Source organism: Physeter macrocephalus, chromosome 1, assembly GCF_002837175.3.
Source record: "Physeter macrocephalus isolate SW-GA chromosome 1, ASM283717v5, whole genome shotgun sequence".
Lineage (NCBI taxonomy): Eukaryota > Metazoa > Chordata > Mammalia > Artiodactyla > Physeteridae > Physeter > Physeter macrocephalus.
This window is the reverse complement of record NC_041214.2, coordinates 135,364,036-135,380,865: the sequence shown is the minus strand read 5'-3', so window position 1 is coordinate 135,380,865 and position 16,830 is coordinate 135,364,036. Positions and strand designations below refer to the sequence as shown.

The 16,830-nt window shown below is 38.4% G+C and overlaps 1 protein-coding gene across 3 annotated transcripts in view; it reads left to right on the top strand.

The window, feature by feature from the left end:
• The window catches only part of C1H21orf91 (chromosome 1 C21orf91 homolog), a 29,322-nt gene extending 25,844 nt beyond the window's left edge, over nucleotides 1-3,478 (top strand). For all 3 annotated transcript variants that reach the window (XM_007106902.2, XM_007106901.4, XM_055086198.1), the window contains exon 5: nucleotides 1,547-3,478. In XM_007106902.2, the coding sequence (XP_007106964.1) occupies nucleotides 1,547-1,713 (167 nt within the window). In that variant the 3' untranslated portion in view covers nucleotides 1,714-3,478. The remainder of the gene's footprint in view (nucleotides 1-1,546) is intronic.
• The last annotated feature ends 13,352 nt before the right edge of the window (nucleotides 3,479-16,830 follow it).

Here is a 16,830-nt window from a genome sequence, read left to right as displayed (position 1 = left end):
GGTGTGCTCCTTAGCAGTTCTTTTAGGCAGGTGGTATTGGCCCCGTTTTTTTAAATTATTATTAAATTTTCCAAACACAAAAGTAATCAGAATAGTATAGTGGAACCGTTGACCCATCTTTCCCAGTTTCAACTGTAATCAAAAGCGTAGCTAATTTTCCTTCATCTCTGCATGCACCCATTCCCCTCGACCCACCCCTACCTCCAGCATGGATTATTTTAAAACAAATCCCAGACAACATTTTGTTTTGTCTGTAAATAGTGTAGGATCTTCTCAAAAAAATAACATTATTTTTTAGGCAATCACAACCTCTATCACATCTTTAAAAAAAAATGGCTAGTAATTTGTTAACATCATCAAATAGGATGCTGAAATAGTGTTCAAATTCCCCAGCTGTTTCTTTTTTTTTTTTCCTACAATTGATTCCCATTTAGGTGAGGAAACTAACTGTGCTTCAGAGACATTAAGTTGCTTACAGTTGCTTTAGTTGCTTACAGAGATCATGCATTCAGTCAGTAACAGATTAAGGATTCTAACCCCTGTCTTTTCAACTCCAAAGCTAGTAGTCTTTCTTGACCACACACCCTCTCAGAATAATAAGATGATAATAATAGCACCTTATATTTATCAAGTACTTATTCTGCGGTAAGTACTTTACAAGTATGATCTTATTTAGTACTCATAATAACCCTGTGAGGTGCTTACTTTCATTATCGAGGTTATATATAAGAAGAAATTAAAACATAGTTTAGGACTTCCCTGGTGGCACAGTGGTTAAGAATCCACCTGCCATTGCAGGGGACATGGGTTCGAGCCCTGGTCCAGGAAGATCCCACATGCCGCGGAGCAGCTAAGCCCGTGTGCCACAACTACTGAGCCTACACTCTAGAGCCCGCGAGCCACAACTACTGAAGCCCGTGCACCTAGAGCTGCACTCTGCAACAAGAGAAGCCACTGCAATGAGAAGCCCGAGCACTGCAACGAAGCGCTCACCGCAACTGGAGGAAGCCCACGCGCAGCAATGAAGACCCAAAAACAAATAAATAAATAAATTTATTTTATTTTATTTTTTTTTAAAAACATAGTTTAAGTTACTTGCCTGAGACTCGTGAGAGTCGGAACAAGGATTCATTCAAAACTCCGGTAGTCTGATTCCAAAGCCTTTTAGGGGGGTTCCAGACCTGGGTATTAATGGGCACTTTACTGTCTAAAAGTCATACTAGAAATTGATTGAACTTGTTTATCTGTTCAGATTGAGAAAAGTATCTCAGAGGTAGTTGTAACTGCCATTTCTGCTTTGCATCTCTAAGTCATTGCTTGACTCTCAAGTTTCATTTGATGGAGAAAAGGACAACAGTATTCCAGCTGGCTATGCAAAGCATACAACTTCCTAGGATGATCAAAACACAACCGTTTCCTTGGTTTCAAACTACTTTCATTACAAACATTTGCCCAGTGCATTCATTTTAATTAAAGTACTTGAAATATAAATCATAGATTAGCTTTCTGTGTACTAAAAATGGAACTACTTTTTAAATCTTTACAGAAGTTTTTGAAGAGTTAGCCCACCAAGTGCAAGAAAAAGATTCTTTGGCCTCAGAGCTCCATGTCCGCCACATTGCCATCGAACAGCTTCTCAAGAACTATTCCAAGTTACCGTGTCTGCAAATGGGACGAACGGGAATGAAGTCACACCTACCCATAAACAACTGAACTCAACTTACACGTCCTTCCTATGGCCTGCCATTTTTTTGGCCTGCCGGGCATGCACACTTTGAAGAAGTTGAAGAAAGTTATGGTCAATTATTTTATGGTCATTAAATTTGCAAAACTTAAGGCAGTGTTTAACATCTTTGTCAAATAAAGCAGATCATTACACTCTAGTCTTCTAGGGTTAATCATTTTGGTTCATTTGGGAAATCTTTTTTCCCATAATTACTAAACAGCCCTCCCTAACTTTTACCACATGTGACTACTTAAATATACTGTTAGAGTGTGACTTTGTTAAACATGGTTTAATGTAATTCACCTGTCAGAACAACAGAAGGTTAACAAAGTTCTTAGGTTAGTCTAAACTACTAAAGATAACATTTAAGAGGTAAATGGAATTCATATCACCTCTTATTTATTGAGCAATATTTTAATATGAAAATTTTATATATAAAAATAGTATTTTAGGTACCTTTTCATTCTGTTTATAAATGTGTATTTGAATGGCTCTGTATATTATATTTACACTTTCATGTGTGAATGTTACCCATATTTCGGATCACTGCATTTTATTCTCTTAATAATGTTTTTACAGCTGTTATCTTATTTTCCAAAGATAAATGTATTTTGGCATAGAAATCTATCTAGTTGAATTGTTTTGACTTCTAATAACTTATGAAAGAGGAATTAATAACTTTTTAAAGCAAGTATACAGGAAAATAAAAGACATTATTTTTTTCTAACAAAAACAGTTATGAGTTCAAGAAGAAAATGCTAATCTAGTTTCTGTATGTCAGCTTGTCTCCAGAGAAGTAAAAGCCTATTCTACGTCATTATTACTTTCATTCTAATGACTTTGATGTGTTAGATTTGGACAGAATTTAAGTCAAGTCTCACTTTCAAGTCAAATGTAATGTCTATCTTCAAATATAATATGCCATGAAATTGTCCTATCTTTGAAAAAAATTAAAATCATTTTGTGTGCCACTTAAAAGTTCAAGAATCCTTCAACTGTCCAAATTCTATTATCAACATCACTGAAAGTAGTGCCCAAAGAAAGCATTTTCTAAACTTCAGAATCTAAAGGAAAAAAGAAGATTGCTAGTCACAGAAAAACAATTCTAATTCAAAAAAAGTCCATTTTTAAGAGGATACTCTTATTGCCTATCATGTTTCCAAAGAGTTCCGAGCTAATAGTTTGTCTCAAACAGCTAGATAAGTTTTCAAATAATATAGTAAAAGCTATAACCAATGCAGAATTAAAATGGGCTCCAAATTCTGTTTTCAACTGGTACTTAGAATGTATTTATGAGGTGAGATCCTTTGCTTGAAAGAATCCACAGAAAAGCCCATTAACTTGGCAGTTTCACACATAAAGATATGAATAACTTCTGCCTTAAATTTGGCAGCCTGCCCTGGTTTGGGTCAAATTTTAGTCTTGAACACAAAGAGTATTTGACTAAGCAAACAACACCTCAATCTAGTAGAAAACAACTTTTTGTAACGCTAAAATGTGTTAAATTTGCCTGAGGATATCAATTGATATCTCACTGATTTTGTTTTCTTTGAAATATGACATAACTGCTTTTCGGAGGGAGCTTTTGAAAGATGATGTTTTCAATTTCTCTCAATCCTTTGAGTCACCCAGAATGAATTTAAAATCCACGGAGTGGGGATGCATCGCCTTAGTTTTGATAAGCTTTAATTGAATGTGTACAATATCAAAATCTCTATAAATTATAAGTTGAATAAAGACATTTCCTGATGAAGCTGATAAGTATCTCAGTGCTTCGTTGTTATGGTCAGATTTTCAAATTTGACTTTACTCTTTTGGCATAATTCATTAAGAATCTTCCCAGCCAGGGTGCTTGTACACATTTGTGGTTCTATGTAGATCACTGAGAGACAGTCATAAAAGTTTGGGATGTGTTGCCTTTGATGTAAGTAGTAGCTTGTTGCCAGAACATGAGCCATATGGTGCAGTCCCAAATACAACAGTGTTATCCAAAGAAAGTGTTTGCTTATTTCTTAGAGTTTCTGGCAAATTTATAGCATTACTAATGAGTTTGGCACAATTGGAAGGGATCGTGTATACCAAGGTCTTAATTGAGGACTCATTTATTCCATTTAGATATTTCTACTTAAGCCCTTCAAAGGCAAGGTGCTCTTAAAAAATACCCGTGGTGCTGGTACTCGCACTAGTACTTAATTTGGAAGGATATCCTAGTTAAAAAAAAAATTTTGAAAAAAGTATTTTGCACAGCAGTTTATCCAAATATTTGGTAAACTTATTTTATATTCCTATGTTAGTTTTCTTGAATATGCAATTATTGTATATGCTAAAATAAGGATAAGGAATAGAGTGGAGTTTTCAGAGAACATGAAATACCGCAAATATTGGTTACCATACTTGGCTGTTTTTCTGCAGAGTTGTTAGTACTTTTTGAGGAGGAAGTTTAGAAGAATATCTCACATATACCTTTAGTTTCAAATATGGTAAAAAAGAGACTGCTAATCAGCCATTTTCACAGCTTATATGATTAAAGGGAGTGAAATAAGACTAATATTTTTTCACTTTAGATTTCATAATTAGACAAGTTGAATTAAGTTTAAAACATCAGTTTGAAGTTTGAAGTTATTTTGACCACACAAGATTGTTCTCTTTAAAGATTTTAAATGCTCGCAGCCTTTTATTTAAGCTAAAAACCTATTTACTTTGCGATTATTATCCTTTGATCCTAGTATTTACTATCCAAATTAGTCTTTTTTTTTTTCTTAAAGGCATGCACTTAAGAGACCAATAATAGATGATGCATATGCAGGCAGGATAGTGTTTCTTTCCATTATGTAGTTGCTTACACAGTGTTGGAGCAGAGAGATGTTATTCGTTTTTCAAATTATATGTTCATTTCACCACAGAGTGCCCATTTTTATATGCATTTGAGGATTATTTTTAAAATAAATTCATGTTGGAAAGTGATTTCAGAAATATAGTCAAAATATATTGTTTTGTTGTTGGCATCTTGACAAGCATCTTGAGATTTCTCGGGTTTTTTATTTTACTGTATTCTTTACCACTGAAAATGGTTTAAAGTTCATTCTTTTTTGTTTATATATTTTTTTACCTAGGTGTTTACAATGTTGAGGCTTTCAGTCAGTTTTTGCCACGTTTGGGGTTTTTTTTAATATTTTGGGATGGATGTCTGTGTGTTAATGTTTACCAGTTTTGGCTTTATTTTGTTTTGCTTTGGAAGAAATCTGCTAGTGTTATTAATGTAAAATGTAATACAAAATGTATATGCTCAAAACTTCAGTAGGAACTTTTAAAGAAATTATTTGTGTAGCTTAGTAGGAGGTTCAGGTTAGTGGCCATAAAATTAAGTTACGTGACATAAAAAACTTTCAAATGGTACAGTGTAAAGTTCGTGTAGTGTTGTTTTTATGCTAAAGTAAGATATGTGAGTAATTTTAAGTACTTAATAAGTTTAGTACTCTACAAATAGATTTTTAAAAATATCTTTTGTTCAGATGTGGCTGTAAAGCAAAGATAATTGATTTCATTTCAGTGTTCAATTGCATTTTTAACTTTAGTTTGGTGGAAATAATTATTTGAGGAAATTTGTGGTGGTGGGGTGGGAGAGAGTTTATTTACCAAAATAATACGGTAATAAGGCTCTGGCACAAGTAAAGGTATCTTGGAGGAGGGCTGTAATACTGTGCTTGGAATATCAAGGTTCTGTCCAGCGTCTTAAGTATTTTCATTCACTTCATCCTTGCATAACTGCCCTTATGATAATGTAGTCTAACCTATTAAGCAGCTTGGTCACCTTGCTGTGAACCATATCATAGCAAGTCTCTAGCGTTGAGATTTGTTGAGCACCTAGTTTGTAACATATGCTTTTCCTATTCTTTTTAGTTTAAAATAATCCAGATTACTAATGCATTTCAGTGATGTTGAATTAGTCCATAATTTTAACCTTACCAAATTAAAAATAAATTTAAAAATCATGAAGATGAGTATTGCCCTCCACCCTCCCTTCAGAAAAAGTGTTAGTTGAACGTCCCTCAACTGCACAGAAAGCAAAGGGAATTTTAATAAATGTGTGTTTCTTCTTTCAAACATGTAGAATGTTTATTTCCAGTCTACTGCCTCCAAAAGAGGCATTTTAGAAAGTGTTCAGTAGTCACCTCTGTTAAATGCCATTCATACTTTTACAATTTGTGTGTGTGTTAATCTTGCTTTAAACTTGAGCAGAAATTCGTAGAAAATTGTCTAAGACCTTTGAGAAAAGAAAATGAAGCTGCAGTGATGAAAACCAGGTTGGTTTCAAAAAAATTTAGACATTACTTGGCTGTTATATTTTCCTTTTAAAACTGCAATAATTTATATATTTGTATTGCTCTGCTTTGGAACTGTAACTACATATGCTTGTCTACTATTTTTAATTTTACAACAATAAAATAAATATTTTATTATCTGCTAGCTTCAGTGGATATTTTTGTGTCCGTATATTTTCTTTAAATTATTGACCTAAATGAAAAGTTTTGTTTTTCACGATTAGGGAGTCTATACTTAGAATTGTTATCTAACAATTTCTTAATTTTTTGTGAGAATCTTTCTTTGATACTTAATATTCCCTCTGTCCCAAGAGTCCAGAAGCAGAAAATAAGATTCCTTTGGCTTTCTAGATGTCTATACAGCTTTTTAATTTGGAGTGTACTTTACATACAATAAATACACAGATTTTAAGTGTGTTGTTTGAGTTTTAATAAGTGTATACAACTGTGTAACCATCCCCTCTTTGGGCCCCTTTCTAATCTCTTCACTCTGCATTTCCTTTCCACTGTTCTGATCTCTATCACCGTAATTTGCATTTGCCTGCCTTAGAACTTGACATAAATGTTATTCCACAGGATGTGCTCATTTGCTTCTGGCTTTTTTCACTCAGCCGGCTGCTCTGAAATTCATCTATATTAATGCAAGTTTCAGTAGTTCATTCCCTCTTTTTTAGCTGACTAGTCTTGTGTGTGTATTATAATTTGTTTATCCATTCATCGTGTTGATGGACTTTTGAGTTGTTTCCAGTTTAAGGTTATGTGAATAAAGCTGTTGTGAATATTTTTAAGTTGGCCTTTAAAAGGGTATTAAAATAATAAAGTATTCAAAATTACTCATGGTTAGCACTATGAATCTGAATTTTTTTAATTATCATTTTTCCCACAAATGATTTTTAAAGTAATTTATATACCTTGTAATAATTTGAAACTAGGAAACAGTTGTTCAAGAGATAAGAGGAAGATTACAAAATAAGGGATGTTTGAGAATTGAAACATTTAATGGGTTGCAAAGAATACTGATCGTCCTTGAAGGTCTCTTCAAAGTCTAACAGTCTAAGACCACTTTGTTTTCCAGAAGAGGCAATGAAGACCAAGAGAGTCTGGTTTGGAGAAAGTACTGGAAAGAGCACCAGACCACAAATGAAGTTGTTCTCCTATTTAGCTTTAATAGCTTTGTGATGTTAAGGGAAATTAATCACTTAAACTTTTCTAAGCCTGAATTCACTAAGCTAGAGCCAACAGTTGGTAAAATGTAAACCTTCTGCTTCATCATCTTTGTTCCTGCACAGGTTCTGAGCCTTCTTAAGAATTTTCAAAGTACTTGTAAAATGATTTGTTCGCCCTCATTTTTAAATGTCATTATAGGACCCAGAATTGTTTGTAGGTGTCTTAGAGACTGGTAAGTAGGTGTGAGTACGATGAATAGAAAGGAGGGGGAGCTGCACGCAGAACGCCTTTTAAATCATTTATATGTTGGTGTTCTAAATTATTAATTAAAAGGTTTTAAAAGGTTTTATCTTTGGAATCTGATCTAGGTGATGTCTTAGATCCCTTCTAAAGTTCAACATGACTTGCAAGTTTACATCAGTGGATTCTTCTTGCGGGGGAGAGGGGCGGCATGTGCTCTGCCTCTGAATCCCATTCCAGTGTTCAAATGGCACAGACCACTTTTACCTGTGGAAGCAAAAACTTCACCCAACCTCCCTTGCAACTGGGACACTGCACCCTAATTGGCGAAGCAAAGAAACTGGGTAGGAGAGGATCCACGCTGAGAGCAGCAGCGTCTAACTGTCACTAGGGGAAACATCTGGTCTATCCAATGGGGACAACAGGTAAGCTCCTAGCATCTGGTGTTGAGTAGCCATTGCTCTGAGAATTTGGCCATGAACCTAGTAGCTGATGAATCACCTTTGTTGCTGCCTGGTTTCCAAGCTTCCTGGGCAATCTCTACCCATTGAATAAATTCCTTTTCAGCCTAAATCAACCCGTTGCCTTCTCTGGCTTGCAACTGAGAACCCTGTTACACCTCATTTCAGTGCTCTCCCGCCCTGAGATCTTACAGAATTGGTTTCTAAAAGTGAACTGCTGACAGCCACCACACAGCTGAACTATCCCTCAGGACCACATGGTCTGCCTTGGGTCAGCTGAAACTGATGCGAAGGTTCTAAAGAGAAATTAGGGCTTTCCCTGGTGGCGCAGTGGTTGAGAGTCCGCCTGCCGATGCAGGGGACACGGGTTCGCGCCCCGGTCCGGGAGGATCCCACACGCCGCGGAGCGGCTGGGCCCGTGAGCCATGGCCGCTGAGCCTGCGCATCCGGAGCCTGTGCTCCGCAGCGGGAGAGGCCACAACAGTGAGTAGGCCCGCGTACCGCAAAAAAAAAAAAAAAAAGAAATTAAATCTTTTGGTAATGTAGATGTCTGTTTTCCTGTTAGAAGTGTTCATTGTTCATAGGTGGGGTGACTTTGGAGCACTTCTCTCTGTCCTCCACGAATTACTGTTAAGTGCTTACACTTTGTATCTACCAGGATCTTGCAGGAAGTGATCTAATACAAACCAGTGATGATCATAACTTTAGCTCTGAGCTTGGCCTGTGTTCTCCCTGGTCATACTGAATGACCCCAGCACAGTAAGCATATGTTGAATGAAGGAGTGAATAAGACTTTGGAGGCAGCACCAGGATTGCATGTTCTCTGTGTCAGTAGTTATAAAAAAAAAAATAAAAAAAAAAAATGCCTAAGGCCCTCATCCAGTGACTGAATACTGCACATTCTCTTCACATACCCCACGCTCCACAACATTTCTGTGACTCTATTTTAGGCCTTTGATGACTAGTACTTATTCTGTCTCTGTTTCTCCTCCAAACCAGTAGTTCTCTAACTTTGAGCTTCATGAAACATGTCACGTGGCTGCACATCCAAAGTTTCTGAATCAGTGTATCAGGGTGGGACCCAAGAATTTCGTCTAACGAGTTCCCACGTGATGCTGATCCTGCTGCTGTACACAGCACTTTGCAAACCACTGCTCCAAACCATCCACTGCCCCAGCGTTTACTTCCCAAAAGATGTGACATTACTATTGTACTTCCTTCCTCAGACTTTTATAGATTACCACTGCCTAGAGAATAAAAATCAATCCTCACAGCTCAGCATTAAAAGCCTTCACCATTTGGTTCCCACCTATTTTCCATCTTAATTATTTCATCAAATTGAGATTGTGTTCCAGGAACTCTTAACAAACCCTGTAGGCTTTGGGTCTAAGAGATATAAAAGCCAATAGAGCTATATTGGCCAACTGAAAAGGATTCTGCCCAGCAATTAAATAAGGATTGAAAAAGGTCCACTGGATTTAGCAACTAGGAATTCAATGAGAATAGTTTTACTGGACCTATGGGAGCAAAAGTAGATCATAATGATTTGAAGTGTGTGTGGGCAAGTAGGATAGTGGATTTGGGGTATGAGCTCTAAAAAGTCTAACCGTAAAATAAAGTTGAGGAAGTCAGGATTGTGGGTCCAAGGTTTTTGTTTTGTTTCAAGTTGGGGAGTATCAATACTTAAACATGAGTAAATACTGAGAAGACAGATCTAGTGGAAAGGCTAAGGAGAGGCAGCAATAATCAAAGGAGTAAAGGACTGAAGAGGCAGAACTATGTGGCACACCTAGAATGAATTGTCTTTGAAGAGGTCTAGGATCATCTCAGGCTTTGATATTGGAGAGAAGGTAAAACTGCAGATGAAAGTATTTGAAGGAGACTCATTGGAGGGTAAGTTGAGAAAGTGCCTACCTGGCTGTTTCTATTCTCTATGAAAGAAAAGGAAAAGATGATGGGGTCAGAAGCCCAAGGGAAGGTGTGAATAGCTGCTTCCTGAGGAATGCGAAAAGTCCTGGCTACAACTGGAAGGGTTTCCAGACTGTTTAGATGAGGTGGAGATTGGCACCCATGACTCACCGTTGACTGAATTTCTCTAAATTTGCATTCAGATTTTGTTACTGTAAATACCTACAGAGAAGGAGTATTTTTGCAATTGGAGTAAACTAAACTGAGAGCACTACTGAAAATAAATCAGAATCTGAAACTCAGATAAATTTGTGGCTCAAAAATTCACAAAACCCTACCCAACAGATAAAATTTCAAGTGTGTGGAAAATGGGAAATTTGAAAAGTTCCTATAAATAGTGTGTAGGAAACAAAATGAATTCTGTAGCTTTAAATTAAGCAATAATTTCCAAGCAATTATTTTCACTTGTCCTCTCGGTAATTGGTCCTACAGGCAAGAGTGGACTAAGGCTGTTTTGAAGGGCAAGCCCTTATAGGTCAGTTGGTATCAAGCTTCAGCAGAGGAAAGTGCGGAAATGTGAAACCTAGATAAAAGGAGGTTTATGAGAGGCCATCCGTACACAGAACGTGAAAGAAAGCCAAGGCATAGCTAAACACTGAGTTTCAGATCTGTAACTTCAAAGCAAAGAAAAGGAGAGGTAAAAGGAGAAGGGCTCTTCTGGAGCAAAGAGTCAACTGAAATGAAAGTGATGAAGGCAGAAGAGGAAGTTTTAATGAGCAAGGCCATTGCTATACTGAAATTCGGGAACTTGGGGTCTAACCCTCTTCTGCCATTCCTGGGCTCCACTCCACCTCTCTTAGCCTCTGTTATCTCGCCTGTCAAAAGTAAACTTGAACATTGTGATCTTTAGGGGAACTTCCCTTACACTCTGTAAGGATAATGAATTTTAAGAAACTTGCAATGGAAAATTTCCTCGGCCTCTGCATGAACAGCAGAACTGAGCTGAAAGGACATAAAGGAAGTGTGGTTTCATTAAGAAGAAACAGTGAGGTACTTTTACAACAAGATATTTCTATGACCATCTGAAAAAAAAGAGAAGAGATGGCAGAATGAACATGGCTCATAAACAACTCTACAGTTCTCTAGGTACTGTTTGTGGAAAGGGAAAAAGGACAGTAAGTCTTGACACCTCATTACTTTCCCACATTCTCTTATCAGGGAAAAGTATTTGGGGAGACTGTTCTCTTAGGAGTGATAGTGGGGCTGTTCTCCCACACAATCAGAAGCTGGGTCACCCAGCACACAACTCCTAAAGACTGGCTCAGACATTCCACCTGTGAATGGAAAATGAAAAATGTAAAGTCAGTGCAGTAAGCTGGTAGGACATGATTTCTTCAATTAATAGAACTGTCCTTTATTCTGAGATTACTTCTTTCCTATTATGGGAGCAGAAAATTGTTCTTTCCTTCATGAAGTGATAACAGTAGATGGTCGGTTTTCATTTTTATTTATTTGTTTGGTTTTGAGTCCTTACTTGGTAAAAATTAAAACCACAATCTTATGTTGGTGCATTATTCAGAGCTCTGCAGAGAAACAAAACCAATACGGATAGGTAGATAGGTAGGTAGGTAGGTAGGTAAGTGGACAGACAGAGAGATGGGGTGGGGAAGGGGTTGATTGATTTTAGGGAATCAGCTTACCCAATTGTGGGTGCTGCAGGCTGGAAACTCTGGCAAGAGTTGATGTTGCAGTCTTGGACCTAAAAGCAGTCTGGAGGCAGAATCCCTTCCCCTTCAGGGAAACTTAGTCTTTTCTCTTAAGGACTTCAATTGATTGGATGAGGCCCACCCACATTATGGAGATTATGGAGCATAATCTGCTTTGTACAAAGTCTACTGACTTCAATATTAATCATATCTAAAACATATTTTCACAGCAACATCTAGACTGGTGTTGAAACAACTGGGCACAAAAGCCAAGGCCAGTTAGCACATAAAATTAATCATCACAATTGATTTCTATGTTTATTTTAATATTCCATGAATTTAATAAGTCTGGAAACCATGGATCTGGCGTTACCTCATCCAGGCAGCTGCCTCTAAGCAACACTACATCAAACCCCTCAGCTCAGGTCTCTATGATTTCCAGAGAAGGAAGTGTACTCAAGAGGTTCTTATACTATTCTGAATTTTTCCATGTGTTCTCAGAGGGCTTAGAGGAACAGCTTTTCATTATTTTTTAAACAATCCTTTGTGTAACAAAAACAGTTATCTAATTCTCTTTTTTTCTCTTAACATGGTGTTGGTCTTAAATTATTTGAAGACTGAGTTTTATACAAAAAGTAAAAGATGTATATGGCCCCTAGTAGATTCAATACCCAGTAATTTTAGATAAATCACTGAAGGTTTTATAATATTGAATGTTTGGTGTACTGCTCTTATTCTCCTTGCTCTCTCCTACCTCCACCCCACAAATAACTCTCCAGACAGTTATTCTGCATCAGAGAAAGATATCACTCAATCTCAACCACCACCAGCCCAAAGAGCACATTCCTGAGGTAAATGTACACAGCGCTGGGTGGGAGAAGAGCTCTGGAGTGCCCCACGACTAACCGGGTAAATAACTAAATTGCTGGCTAGCTCGTTAAGGGGAGTTTGCTCCCTTTGTCCTGATCAGATAGCTCAGAGACTAGGAAGGGCAGCATCTGGGCCCCCTGCTGAGCTTCTCCCCACTGTTGCTGCCACACTCCTTCTCACAAACGCACCCCAAAAAAATGTGGGGTCCTGGGCACTGCTGCTGCCCTACAGAGATCGGGGAGCTTCCCTCACTTCACAGAAAAGGCTGGAGGAGTTGAACTAGTGACATGCAAAACCACATTTCCTTTGCTTCTTCCACCTCTTCTCATCCTCAAACCTGTTCGAACGAAGTCCCAGCCAGCAGATTTCATGGCCTGCAGGGCTCTGCTGCCTTTCATCAGAGTACAGATGGCATTTCTCTGCCAGATCGACACACATGGGGCTCATCTCGGAGAACAAGTGAACCAGCATGTAAGATACATAAATGTCATGGGAGACCACTAAATATGTGGTGCTAAAGGGGACTTTGAGAGTCTCATAGGTTTTATTTGATTTGCTCTTGTTTTATTTTACGAGAATGCTTTCTTCAAAAAAAAAGAATCCTTCGAGAACAACTAAGGTGTAACATATATGGAAGTTGAGCTGCTGCTGCTCTAAGTGAAAGACAATGGAGATTATCACAGCACAGCCCACGTTACATGCTTCTCAGTGACTATCACCCCAGTTCCCCAAAACTGCTACCATGAACCCTGAAAGCAGCTCTGAGTGACCTACAGGCCCTGGGTATCTACAAAGTGCCGATTAGAAACTGCTGATCTAGTCTCATCCCCTTAGCTGGCCTAAATTGCTTAAGAAACTTCCAAACATTCTACAGAACATTTCAGCCACAGAGGCAAAGACTGAGCCCCAAATCTCCTGATTTCATTTCCAGAGCTCCCATGATATGATACCACCTCTGTCTGGACTCCTAGTTTTTATTTCTCTGTCTAAAGGAATTGTAGGACATTTATCCACACTCTGAGGGACCACAGAAACAGCCAGGAGAGGAAAACAGAGGGAAAAGAAAAGGCAGCGTAAGTTCCTCCTGCTAGGCAATGCAAGATTTAGCCTGAACCGGGACAACTGCTAGTGAAGCCAGACAGTGCCTCATCTGTCCTCATTCTGGAAGGCAACCAGGATAGGCTACAAGAATAGTTCCCATCAGAACCTGAAGACAGCAAGTGCCTTTCTTATATCAAAAAGCCAGTTTTAGCAAAACTCATTGCTAGGAAATGTCAAAGCTTATAAATAAAGCTTTATAAAGCCCACTGCTTTACCTAGAAAATAAAGGGAGAAACACATACTCCACAGCTCCTGACTGGTTCTTCAAAGCAGAGGCGATAAAGTCAAATATGATCACAGTCATGTATATTCAAGGGACTGTGCACGGTGTGGGTGGGATTTCCTCTGTCAACAGAAGGAAATGGCAACAGTGTGTGCAAAGCCCCAAATGTCCTATATCATATTATATCATATTATATTATATTATATTACATTATATTATATCATATTATATTATATTATATTACATTACATTATATTATATTAATCTCTTGCAGAAATGACATATTTCTGTACCATACCCTAGAACCAGTGGGAAGAAGGCTAACATAGGGGGGACCAGCAAGGAACCTCATTAGGAAGCCTAATTCCAATCTCATACCTAAGTGAATTTGAAATGGAAACCTAGTTAGCTCCAAAGAAACTTTAGAACAAGATCTGAAACTGTTAGTTAAATAACCTTCTTCTTAGTCATTACCAGTAACTTAATGCTCATTAGAAGTAAAAGGAGGACCTATCCAATTACTCATTGCTTGGGACTGCTGGAAAGCAAGACTTCATGTCTGCTGTAGCCTGCAGCTTTGCCACATGTCTGGGTGTGCCGAGTTCTCAACTTAGGTAAAATCTCATGACTGGAGATACTAGAAATAGCACCAGCAAAATGACCTAAGAAAATGCACAAAGTTTATGTTGCCCTTTTTCCTCTCCTTCTGGAACAATTCAGTCTAAGAGCTATTAGATGGGACAAACAAGGGTGGTGTCCACAGGGGTGTAGAGGGGTAGGGCTGCTGGTATGGGGTGTTAGAGTTGGAGCAGGTGGGGGGTTGCTCGTGCAGGCTCTCAGGCTGCCAGAGGGGTGAGGAGGGCACCCATGGGGGTGTCAGCAGAGATAAGAGCCTGGATGTGGGTGTCGGAGCCCCAGTGGGCTGAAGAGGGCACCTGCAGGGGGAAGAGTGGCAATGGAAAATTGGTAACACAAACAGAGATTGATCAGATAAGTAAATATATTAAGGATAATGGGAGCCTGGTTTCTCATTCCTGAAGGAGTTACAAGTTGGAAAGGGAAAAAACTAGAAGGATCCCTGTGGGTTTGACTAGAATTGAAGATAATGAGGTAAACTCATCATTTTCAAATAGATACATACATACATATATACATACATACATGCACAATCAAACATACCCACGTGTGCTTGTCCACTGAGAGGGTCTGGGAGAGCGACCTCCGACAAAAGCAGTGGGTACACATAGAACTCAAATCTTAGTTTCTAAAACCATTCTCCACTAAATCAGCACCCTTTAGGGAAATGATTGATTCTAGTGCTGAGGCAGGGAAAGAACAAGATGAGTCTTTTTGTCCCCAAAAAGTCCTCAAAAAATGATGTGGACATGTCAAAAGAATACAGAAGCTATGTTGAAGGGGCTCCATTGACCAAATGGGAGACAATTTAAGTATCAAAATAGTTAGTGAATTAGTTGAATAAAATTTAAAAATATGTGTCCATACTGATTTTTAAAAATGAATAAATGGAGAGTTTGTCATGAGAGGTGGGAGAGTTATTAATGCCAAAAACTCGGCTCCTGTGCACCAGTGCCAAATTGAATCTCGGAGACAGAGTTTTGGGTGAAGTAGAAAAGAATAGCTTTATTGCTTTGCCAGGCAAAGGGGGACACAGAGGGCTCATGACTGGAAAACTGCAGGTCCCAACCTGGGAGGATTTGGTGAGGAGTTTTATAGCAATGGTTCAAGGGCAGAGTTGCTGATAAGATTTGAGTGTGTGCAGGGCCTGCACTCCTTTAATCTGGTCTCAAGTAATCTCTTGATGAGCTTCTCTGGTTCCTTTAATCTGGCCTCAGGTGGTCTTCTCTGGAATGAAGAATGCTAACTCCATTTGCTGGGGAATTTTAGTTCTGTAAAGAGCTCAAAGATATTGTTATGTGTATCCCTTACGACAGAACCAGAACCCTGCCCCAAGAATGCACTATTGTTTCTTCACTGTTCCTCCCTTGTCTTGCATCCGCTCCCTTCCCTGATTAGCAACTGTTCGAACCTGCCCTTTGGGACTCAGGGAAGGTCATGGAGGCTGGAGTCTGTTCCCTACAAACAAAGAATGGAGGACACAGAAAGGTTTCTGTGCCCCGGAGCCCCACAGGGTCCTGCTCAGTTTCATTACCTCATCTCCAATTATCTCCCCCTAAATAATTATTATTTACAAAGGAGAAACAGAAAAATTTTAAGGCTCCACCTTAATCAAGTGATAAAGCAATGTCAGGAAAAGAGGCAAGAACATACAATGGAGAAAAGACAGCTTCTTCAATAAGTGGTGCTGGGTAAACTGGACAGCTACATGTAAAAGAATGAAATTAGAACACTCTCTAACACCATACAAAAAAGTAAACTCAAAATGCATTAAAGACCTAAATGTAAGGCCAGACACTATAAAACTCTTAGAGGAAAACATAGGCAGATCACTCTATGACATAAGTCAGAGCAAGATCCTTTTTGGCCCACCTCCTAGAGAAGTGGAAATAAAAACAAAAATGAACAAATGGGACCTAATGAAATTTAAAAGCTTTTCCACAGCAAACGAAACCAGGAACAAGATGAAAAGACAGCCCTCAGAATGGGAGAAAATATTTGCAGATGAAGCAACTGACAAAGGATTAATCTCCAAAATATACAAGCAGCTCATGCAGCTCAATATCAAAAAAACAACCCAATCCAAAAACGGGTGGAAGACCTAAATAGACATTTCTCCAAAGAAGATACACAGATTGCCAACAAACACATGAAAGGATGCTCAACGTCACTAATCATTAGAGAAATGCAAATCAAAACCACAGTGAGGTATCACCTAACACCGGTCAGAATGGCCATCATCAAGAAATCTACAAAACAATAACTGCTGGAGAGGGTGTGGAGAAAAGGGAAGCCTCTTGCACTGTTAGTGGAAATATAAATTGATACAGCCACTATGGAGAACAGTATGGAGGTTCCTTAAAAAACTAAAAATAGAACTAGCATATGACCCAGCAATCCCACTACTGGGCATATACCCTGAGAAAACCATAATTCAAGAAGAGACATGCACCACAGTGTTCACTGCAGC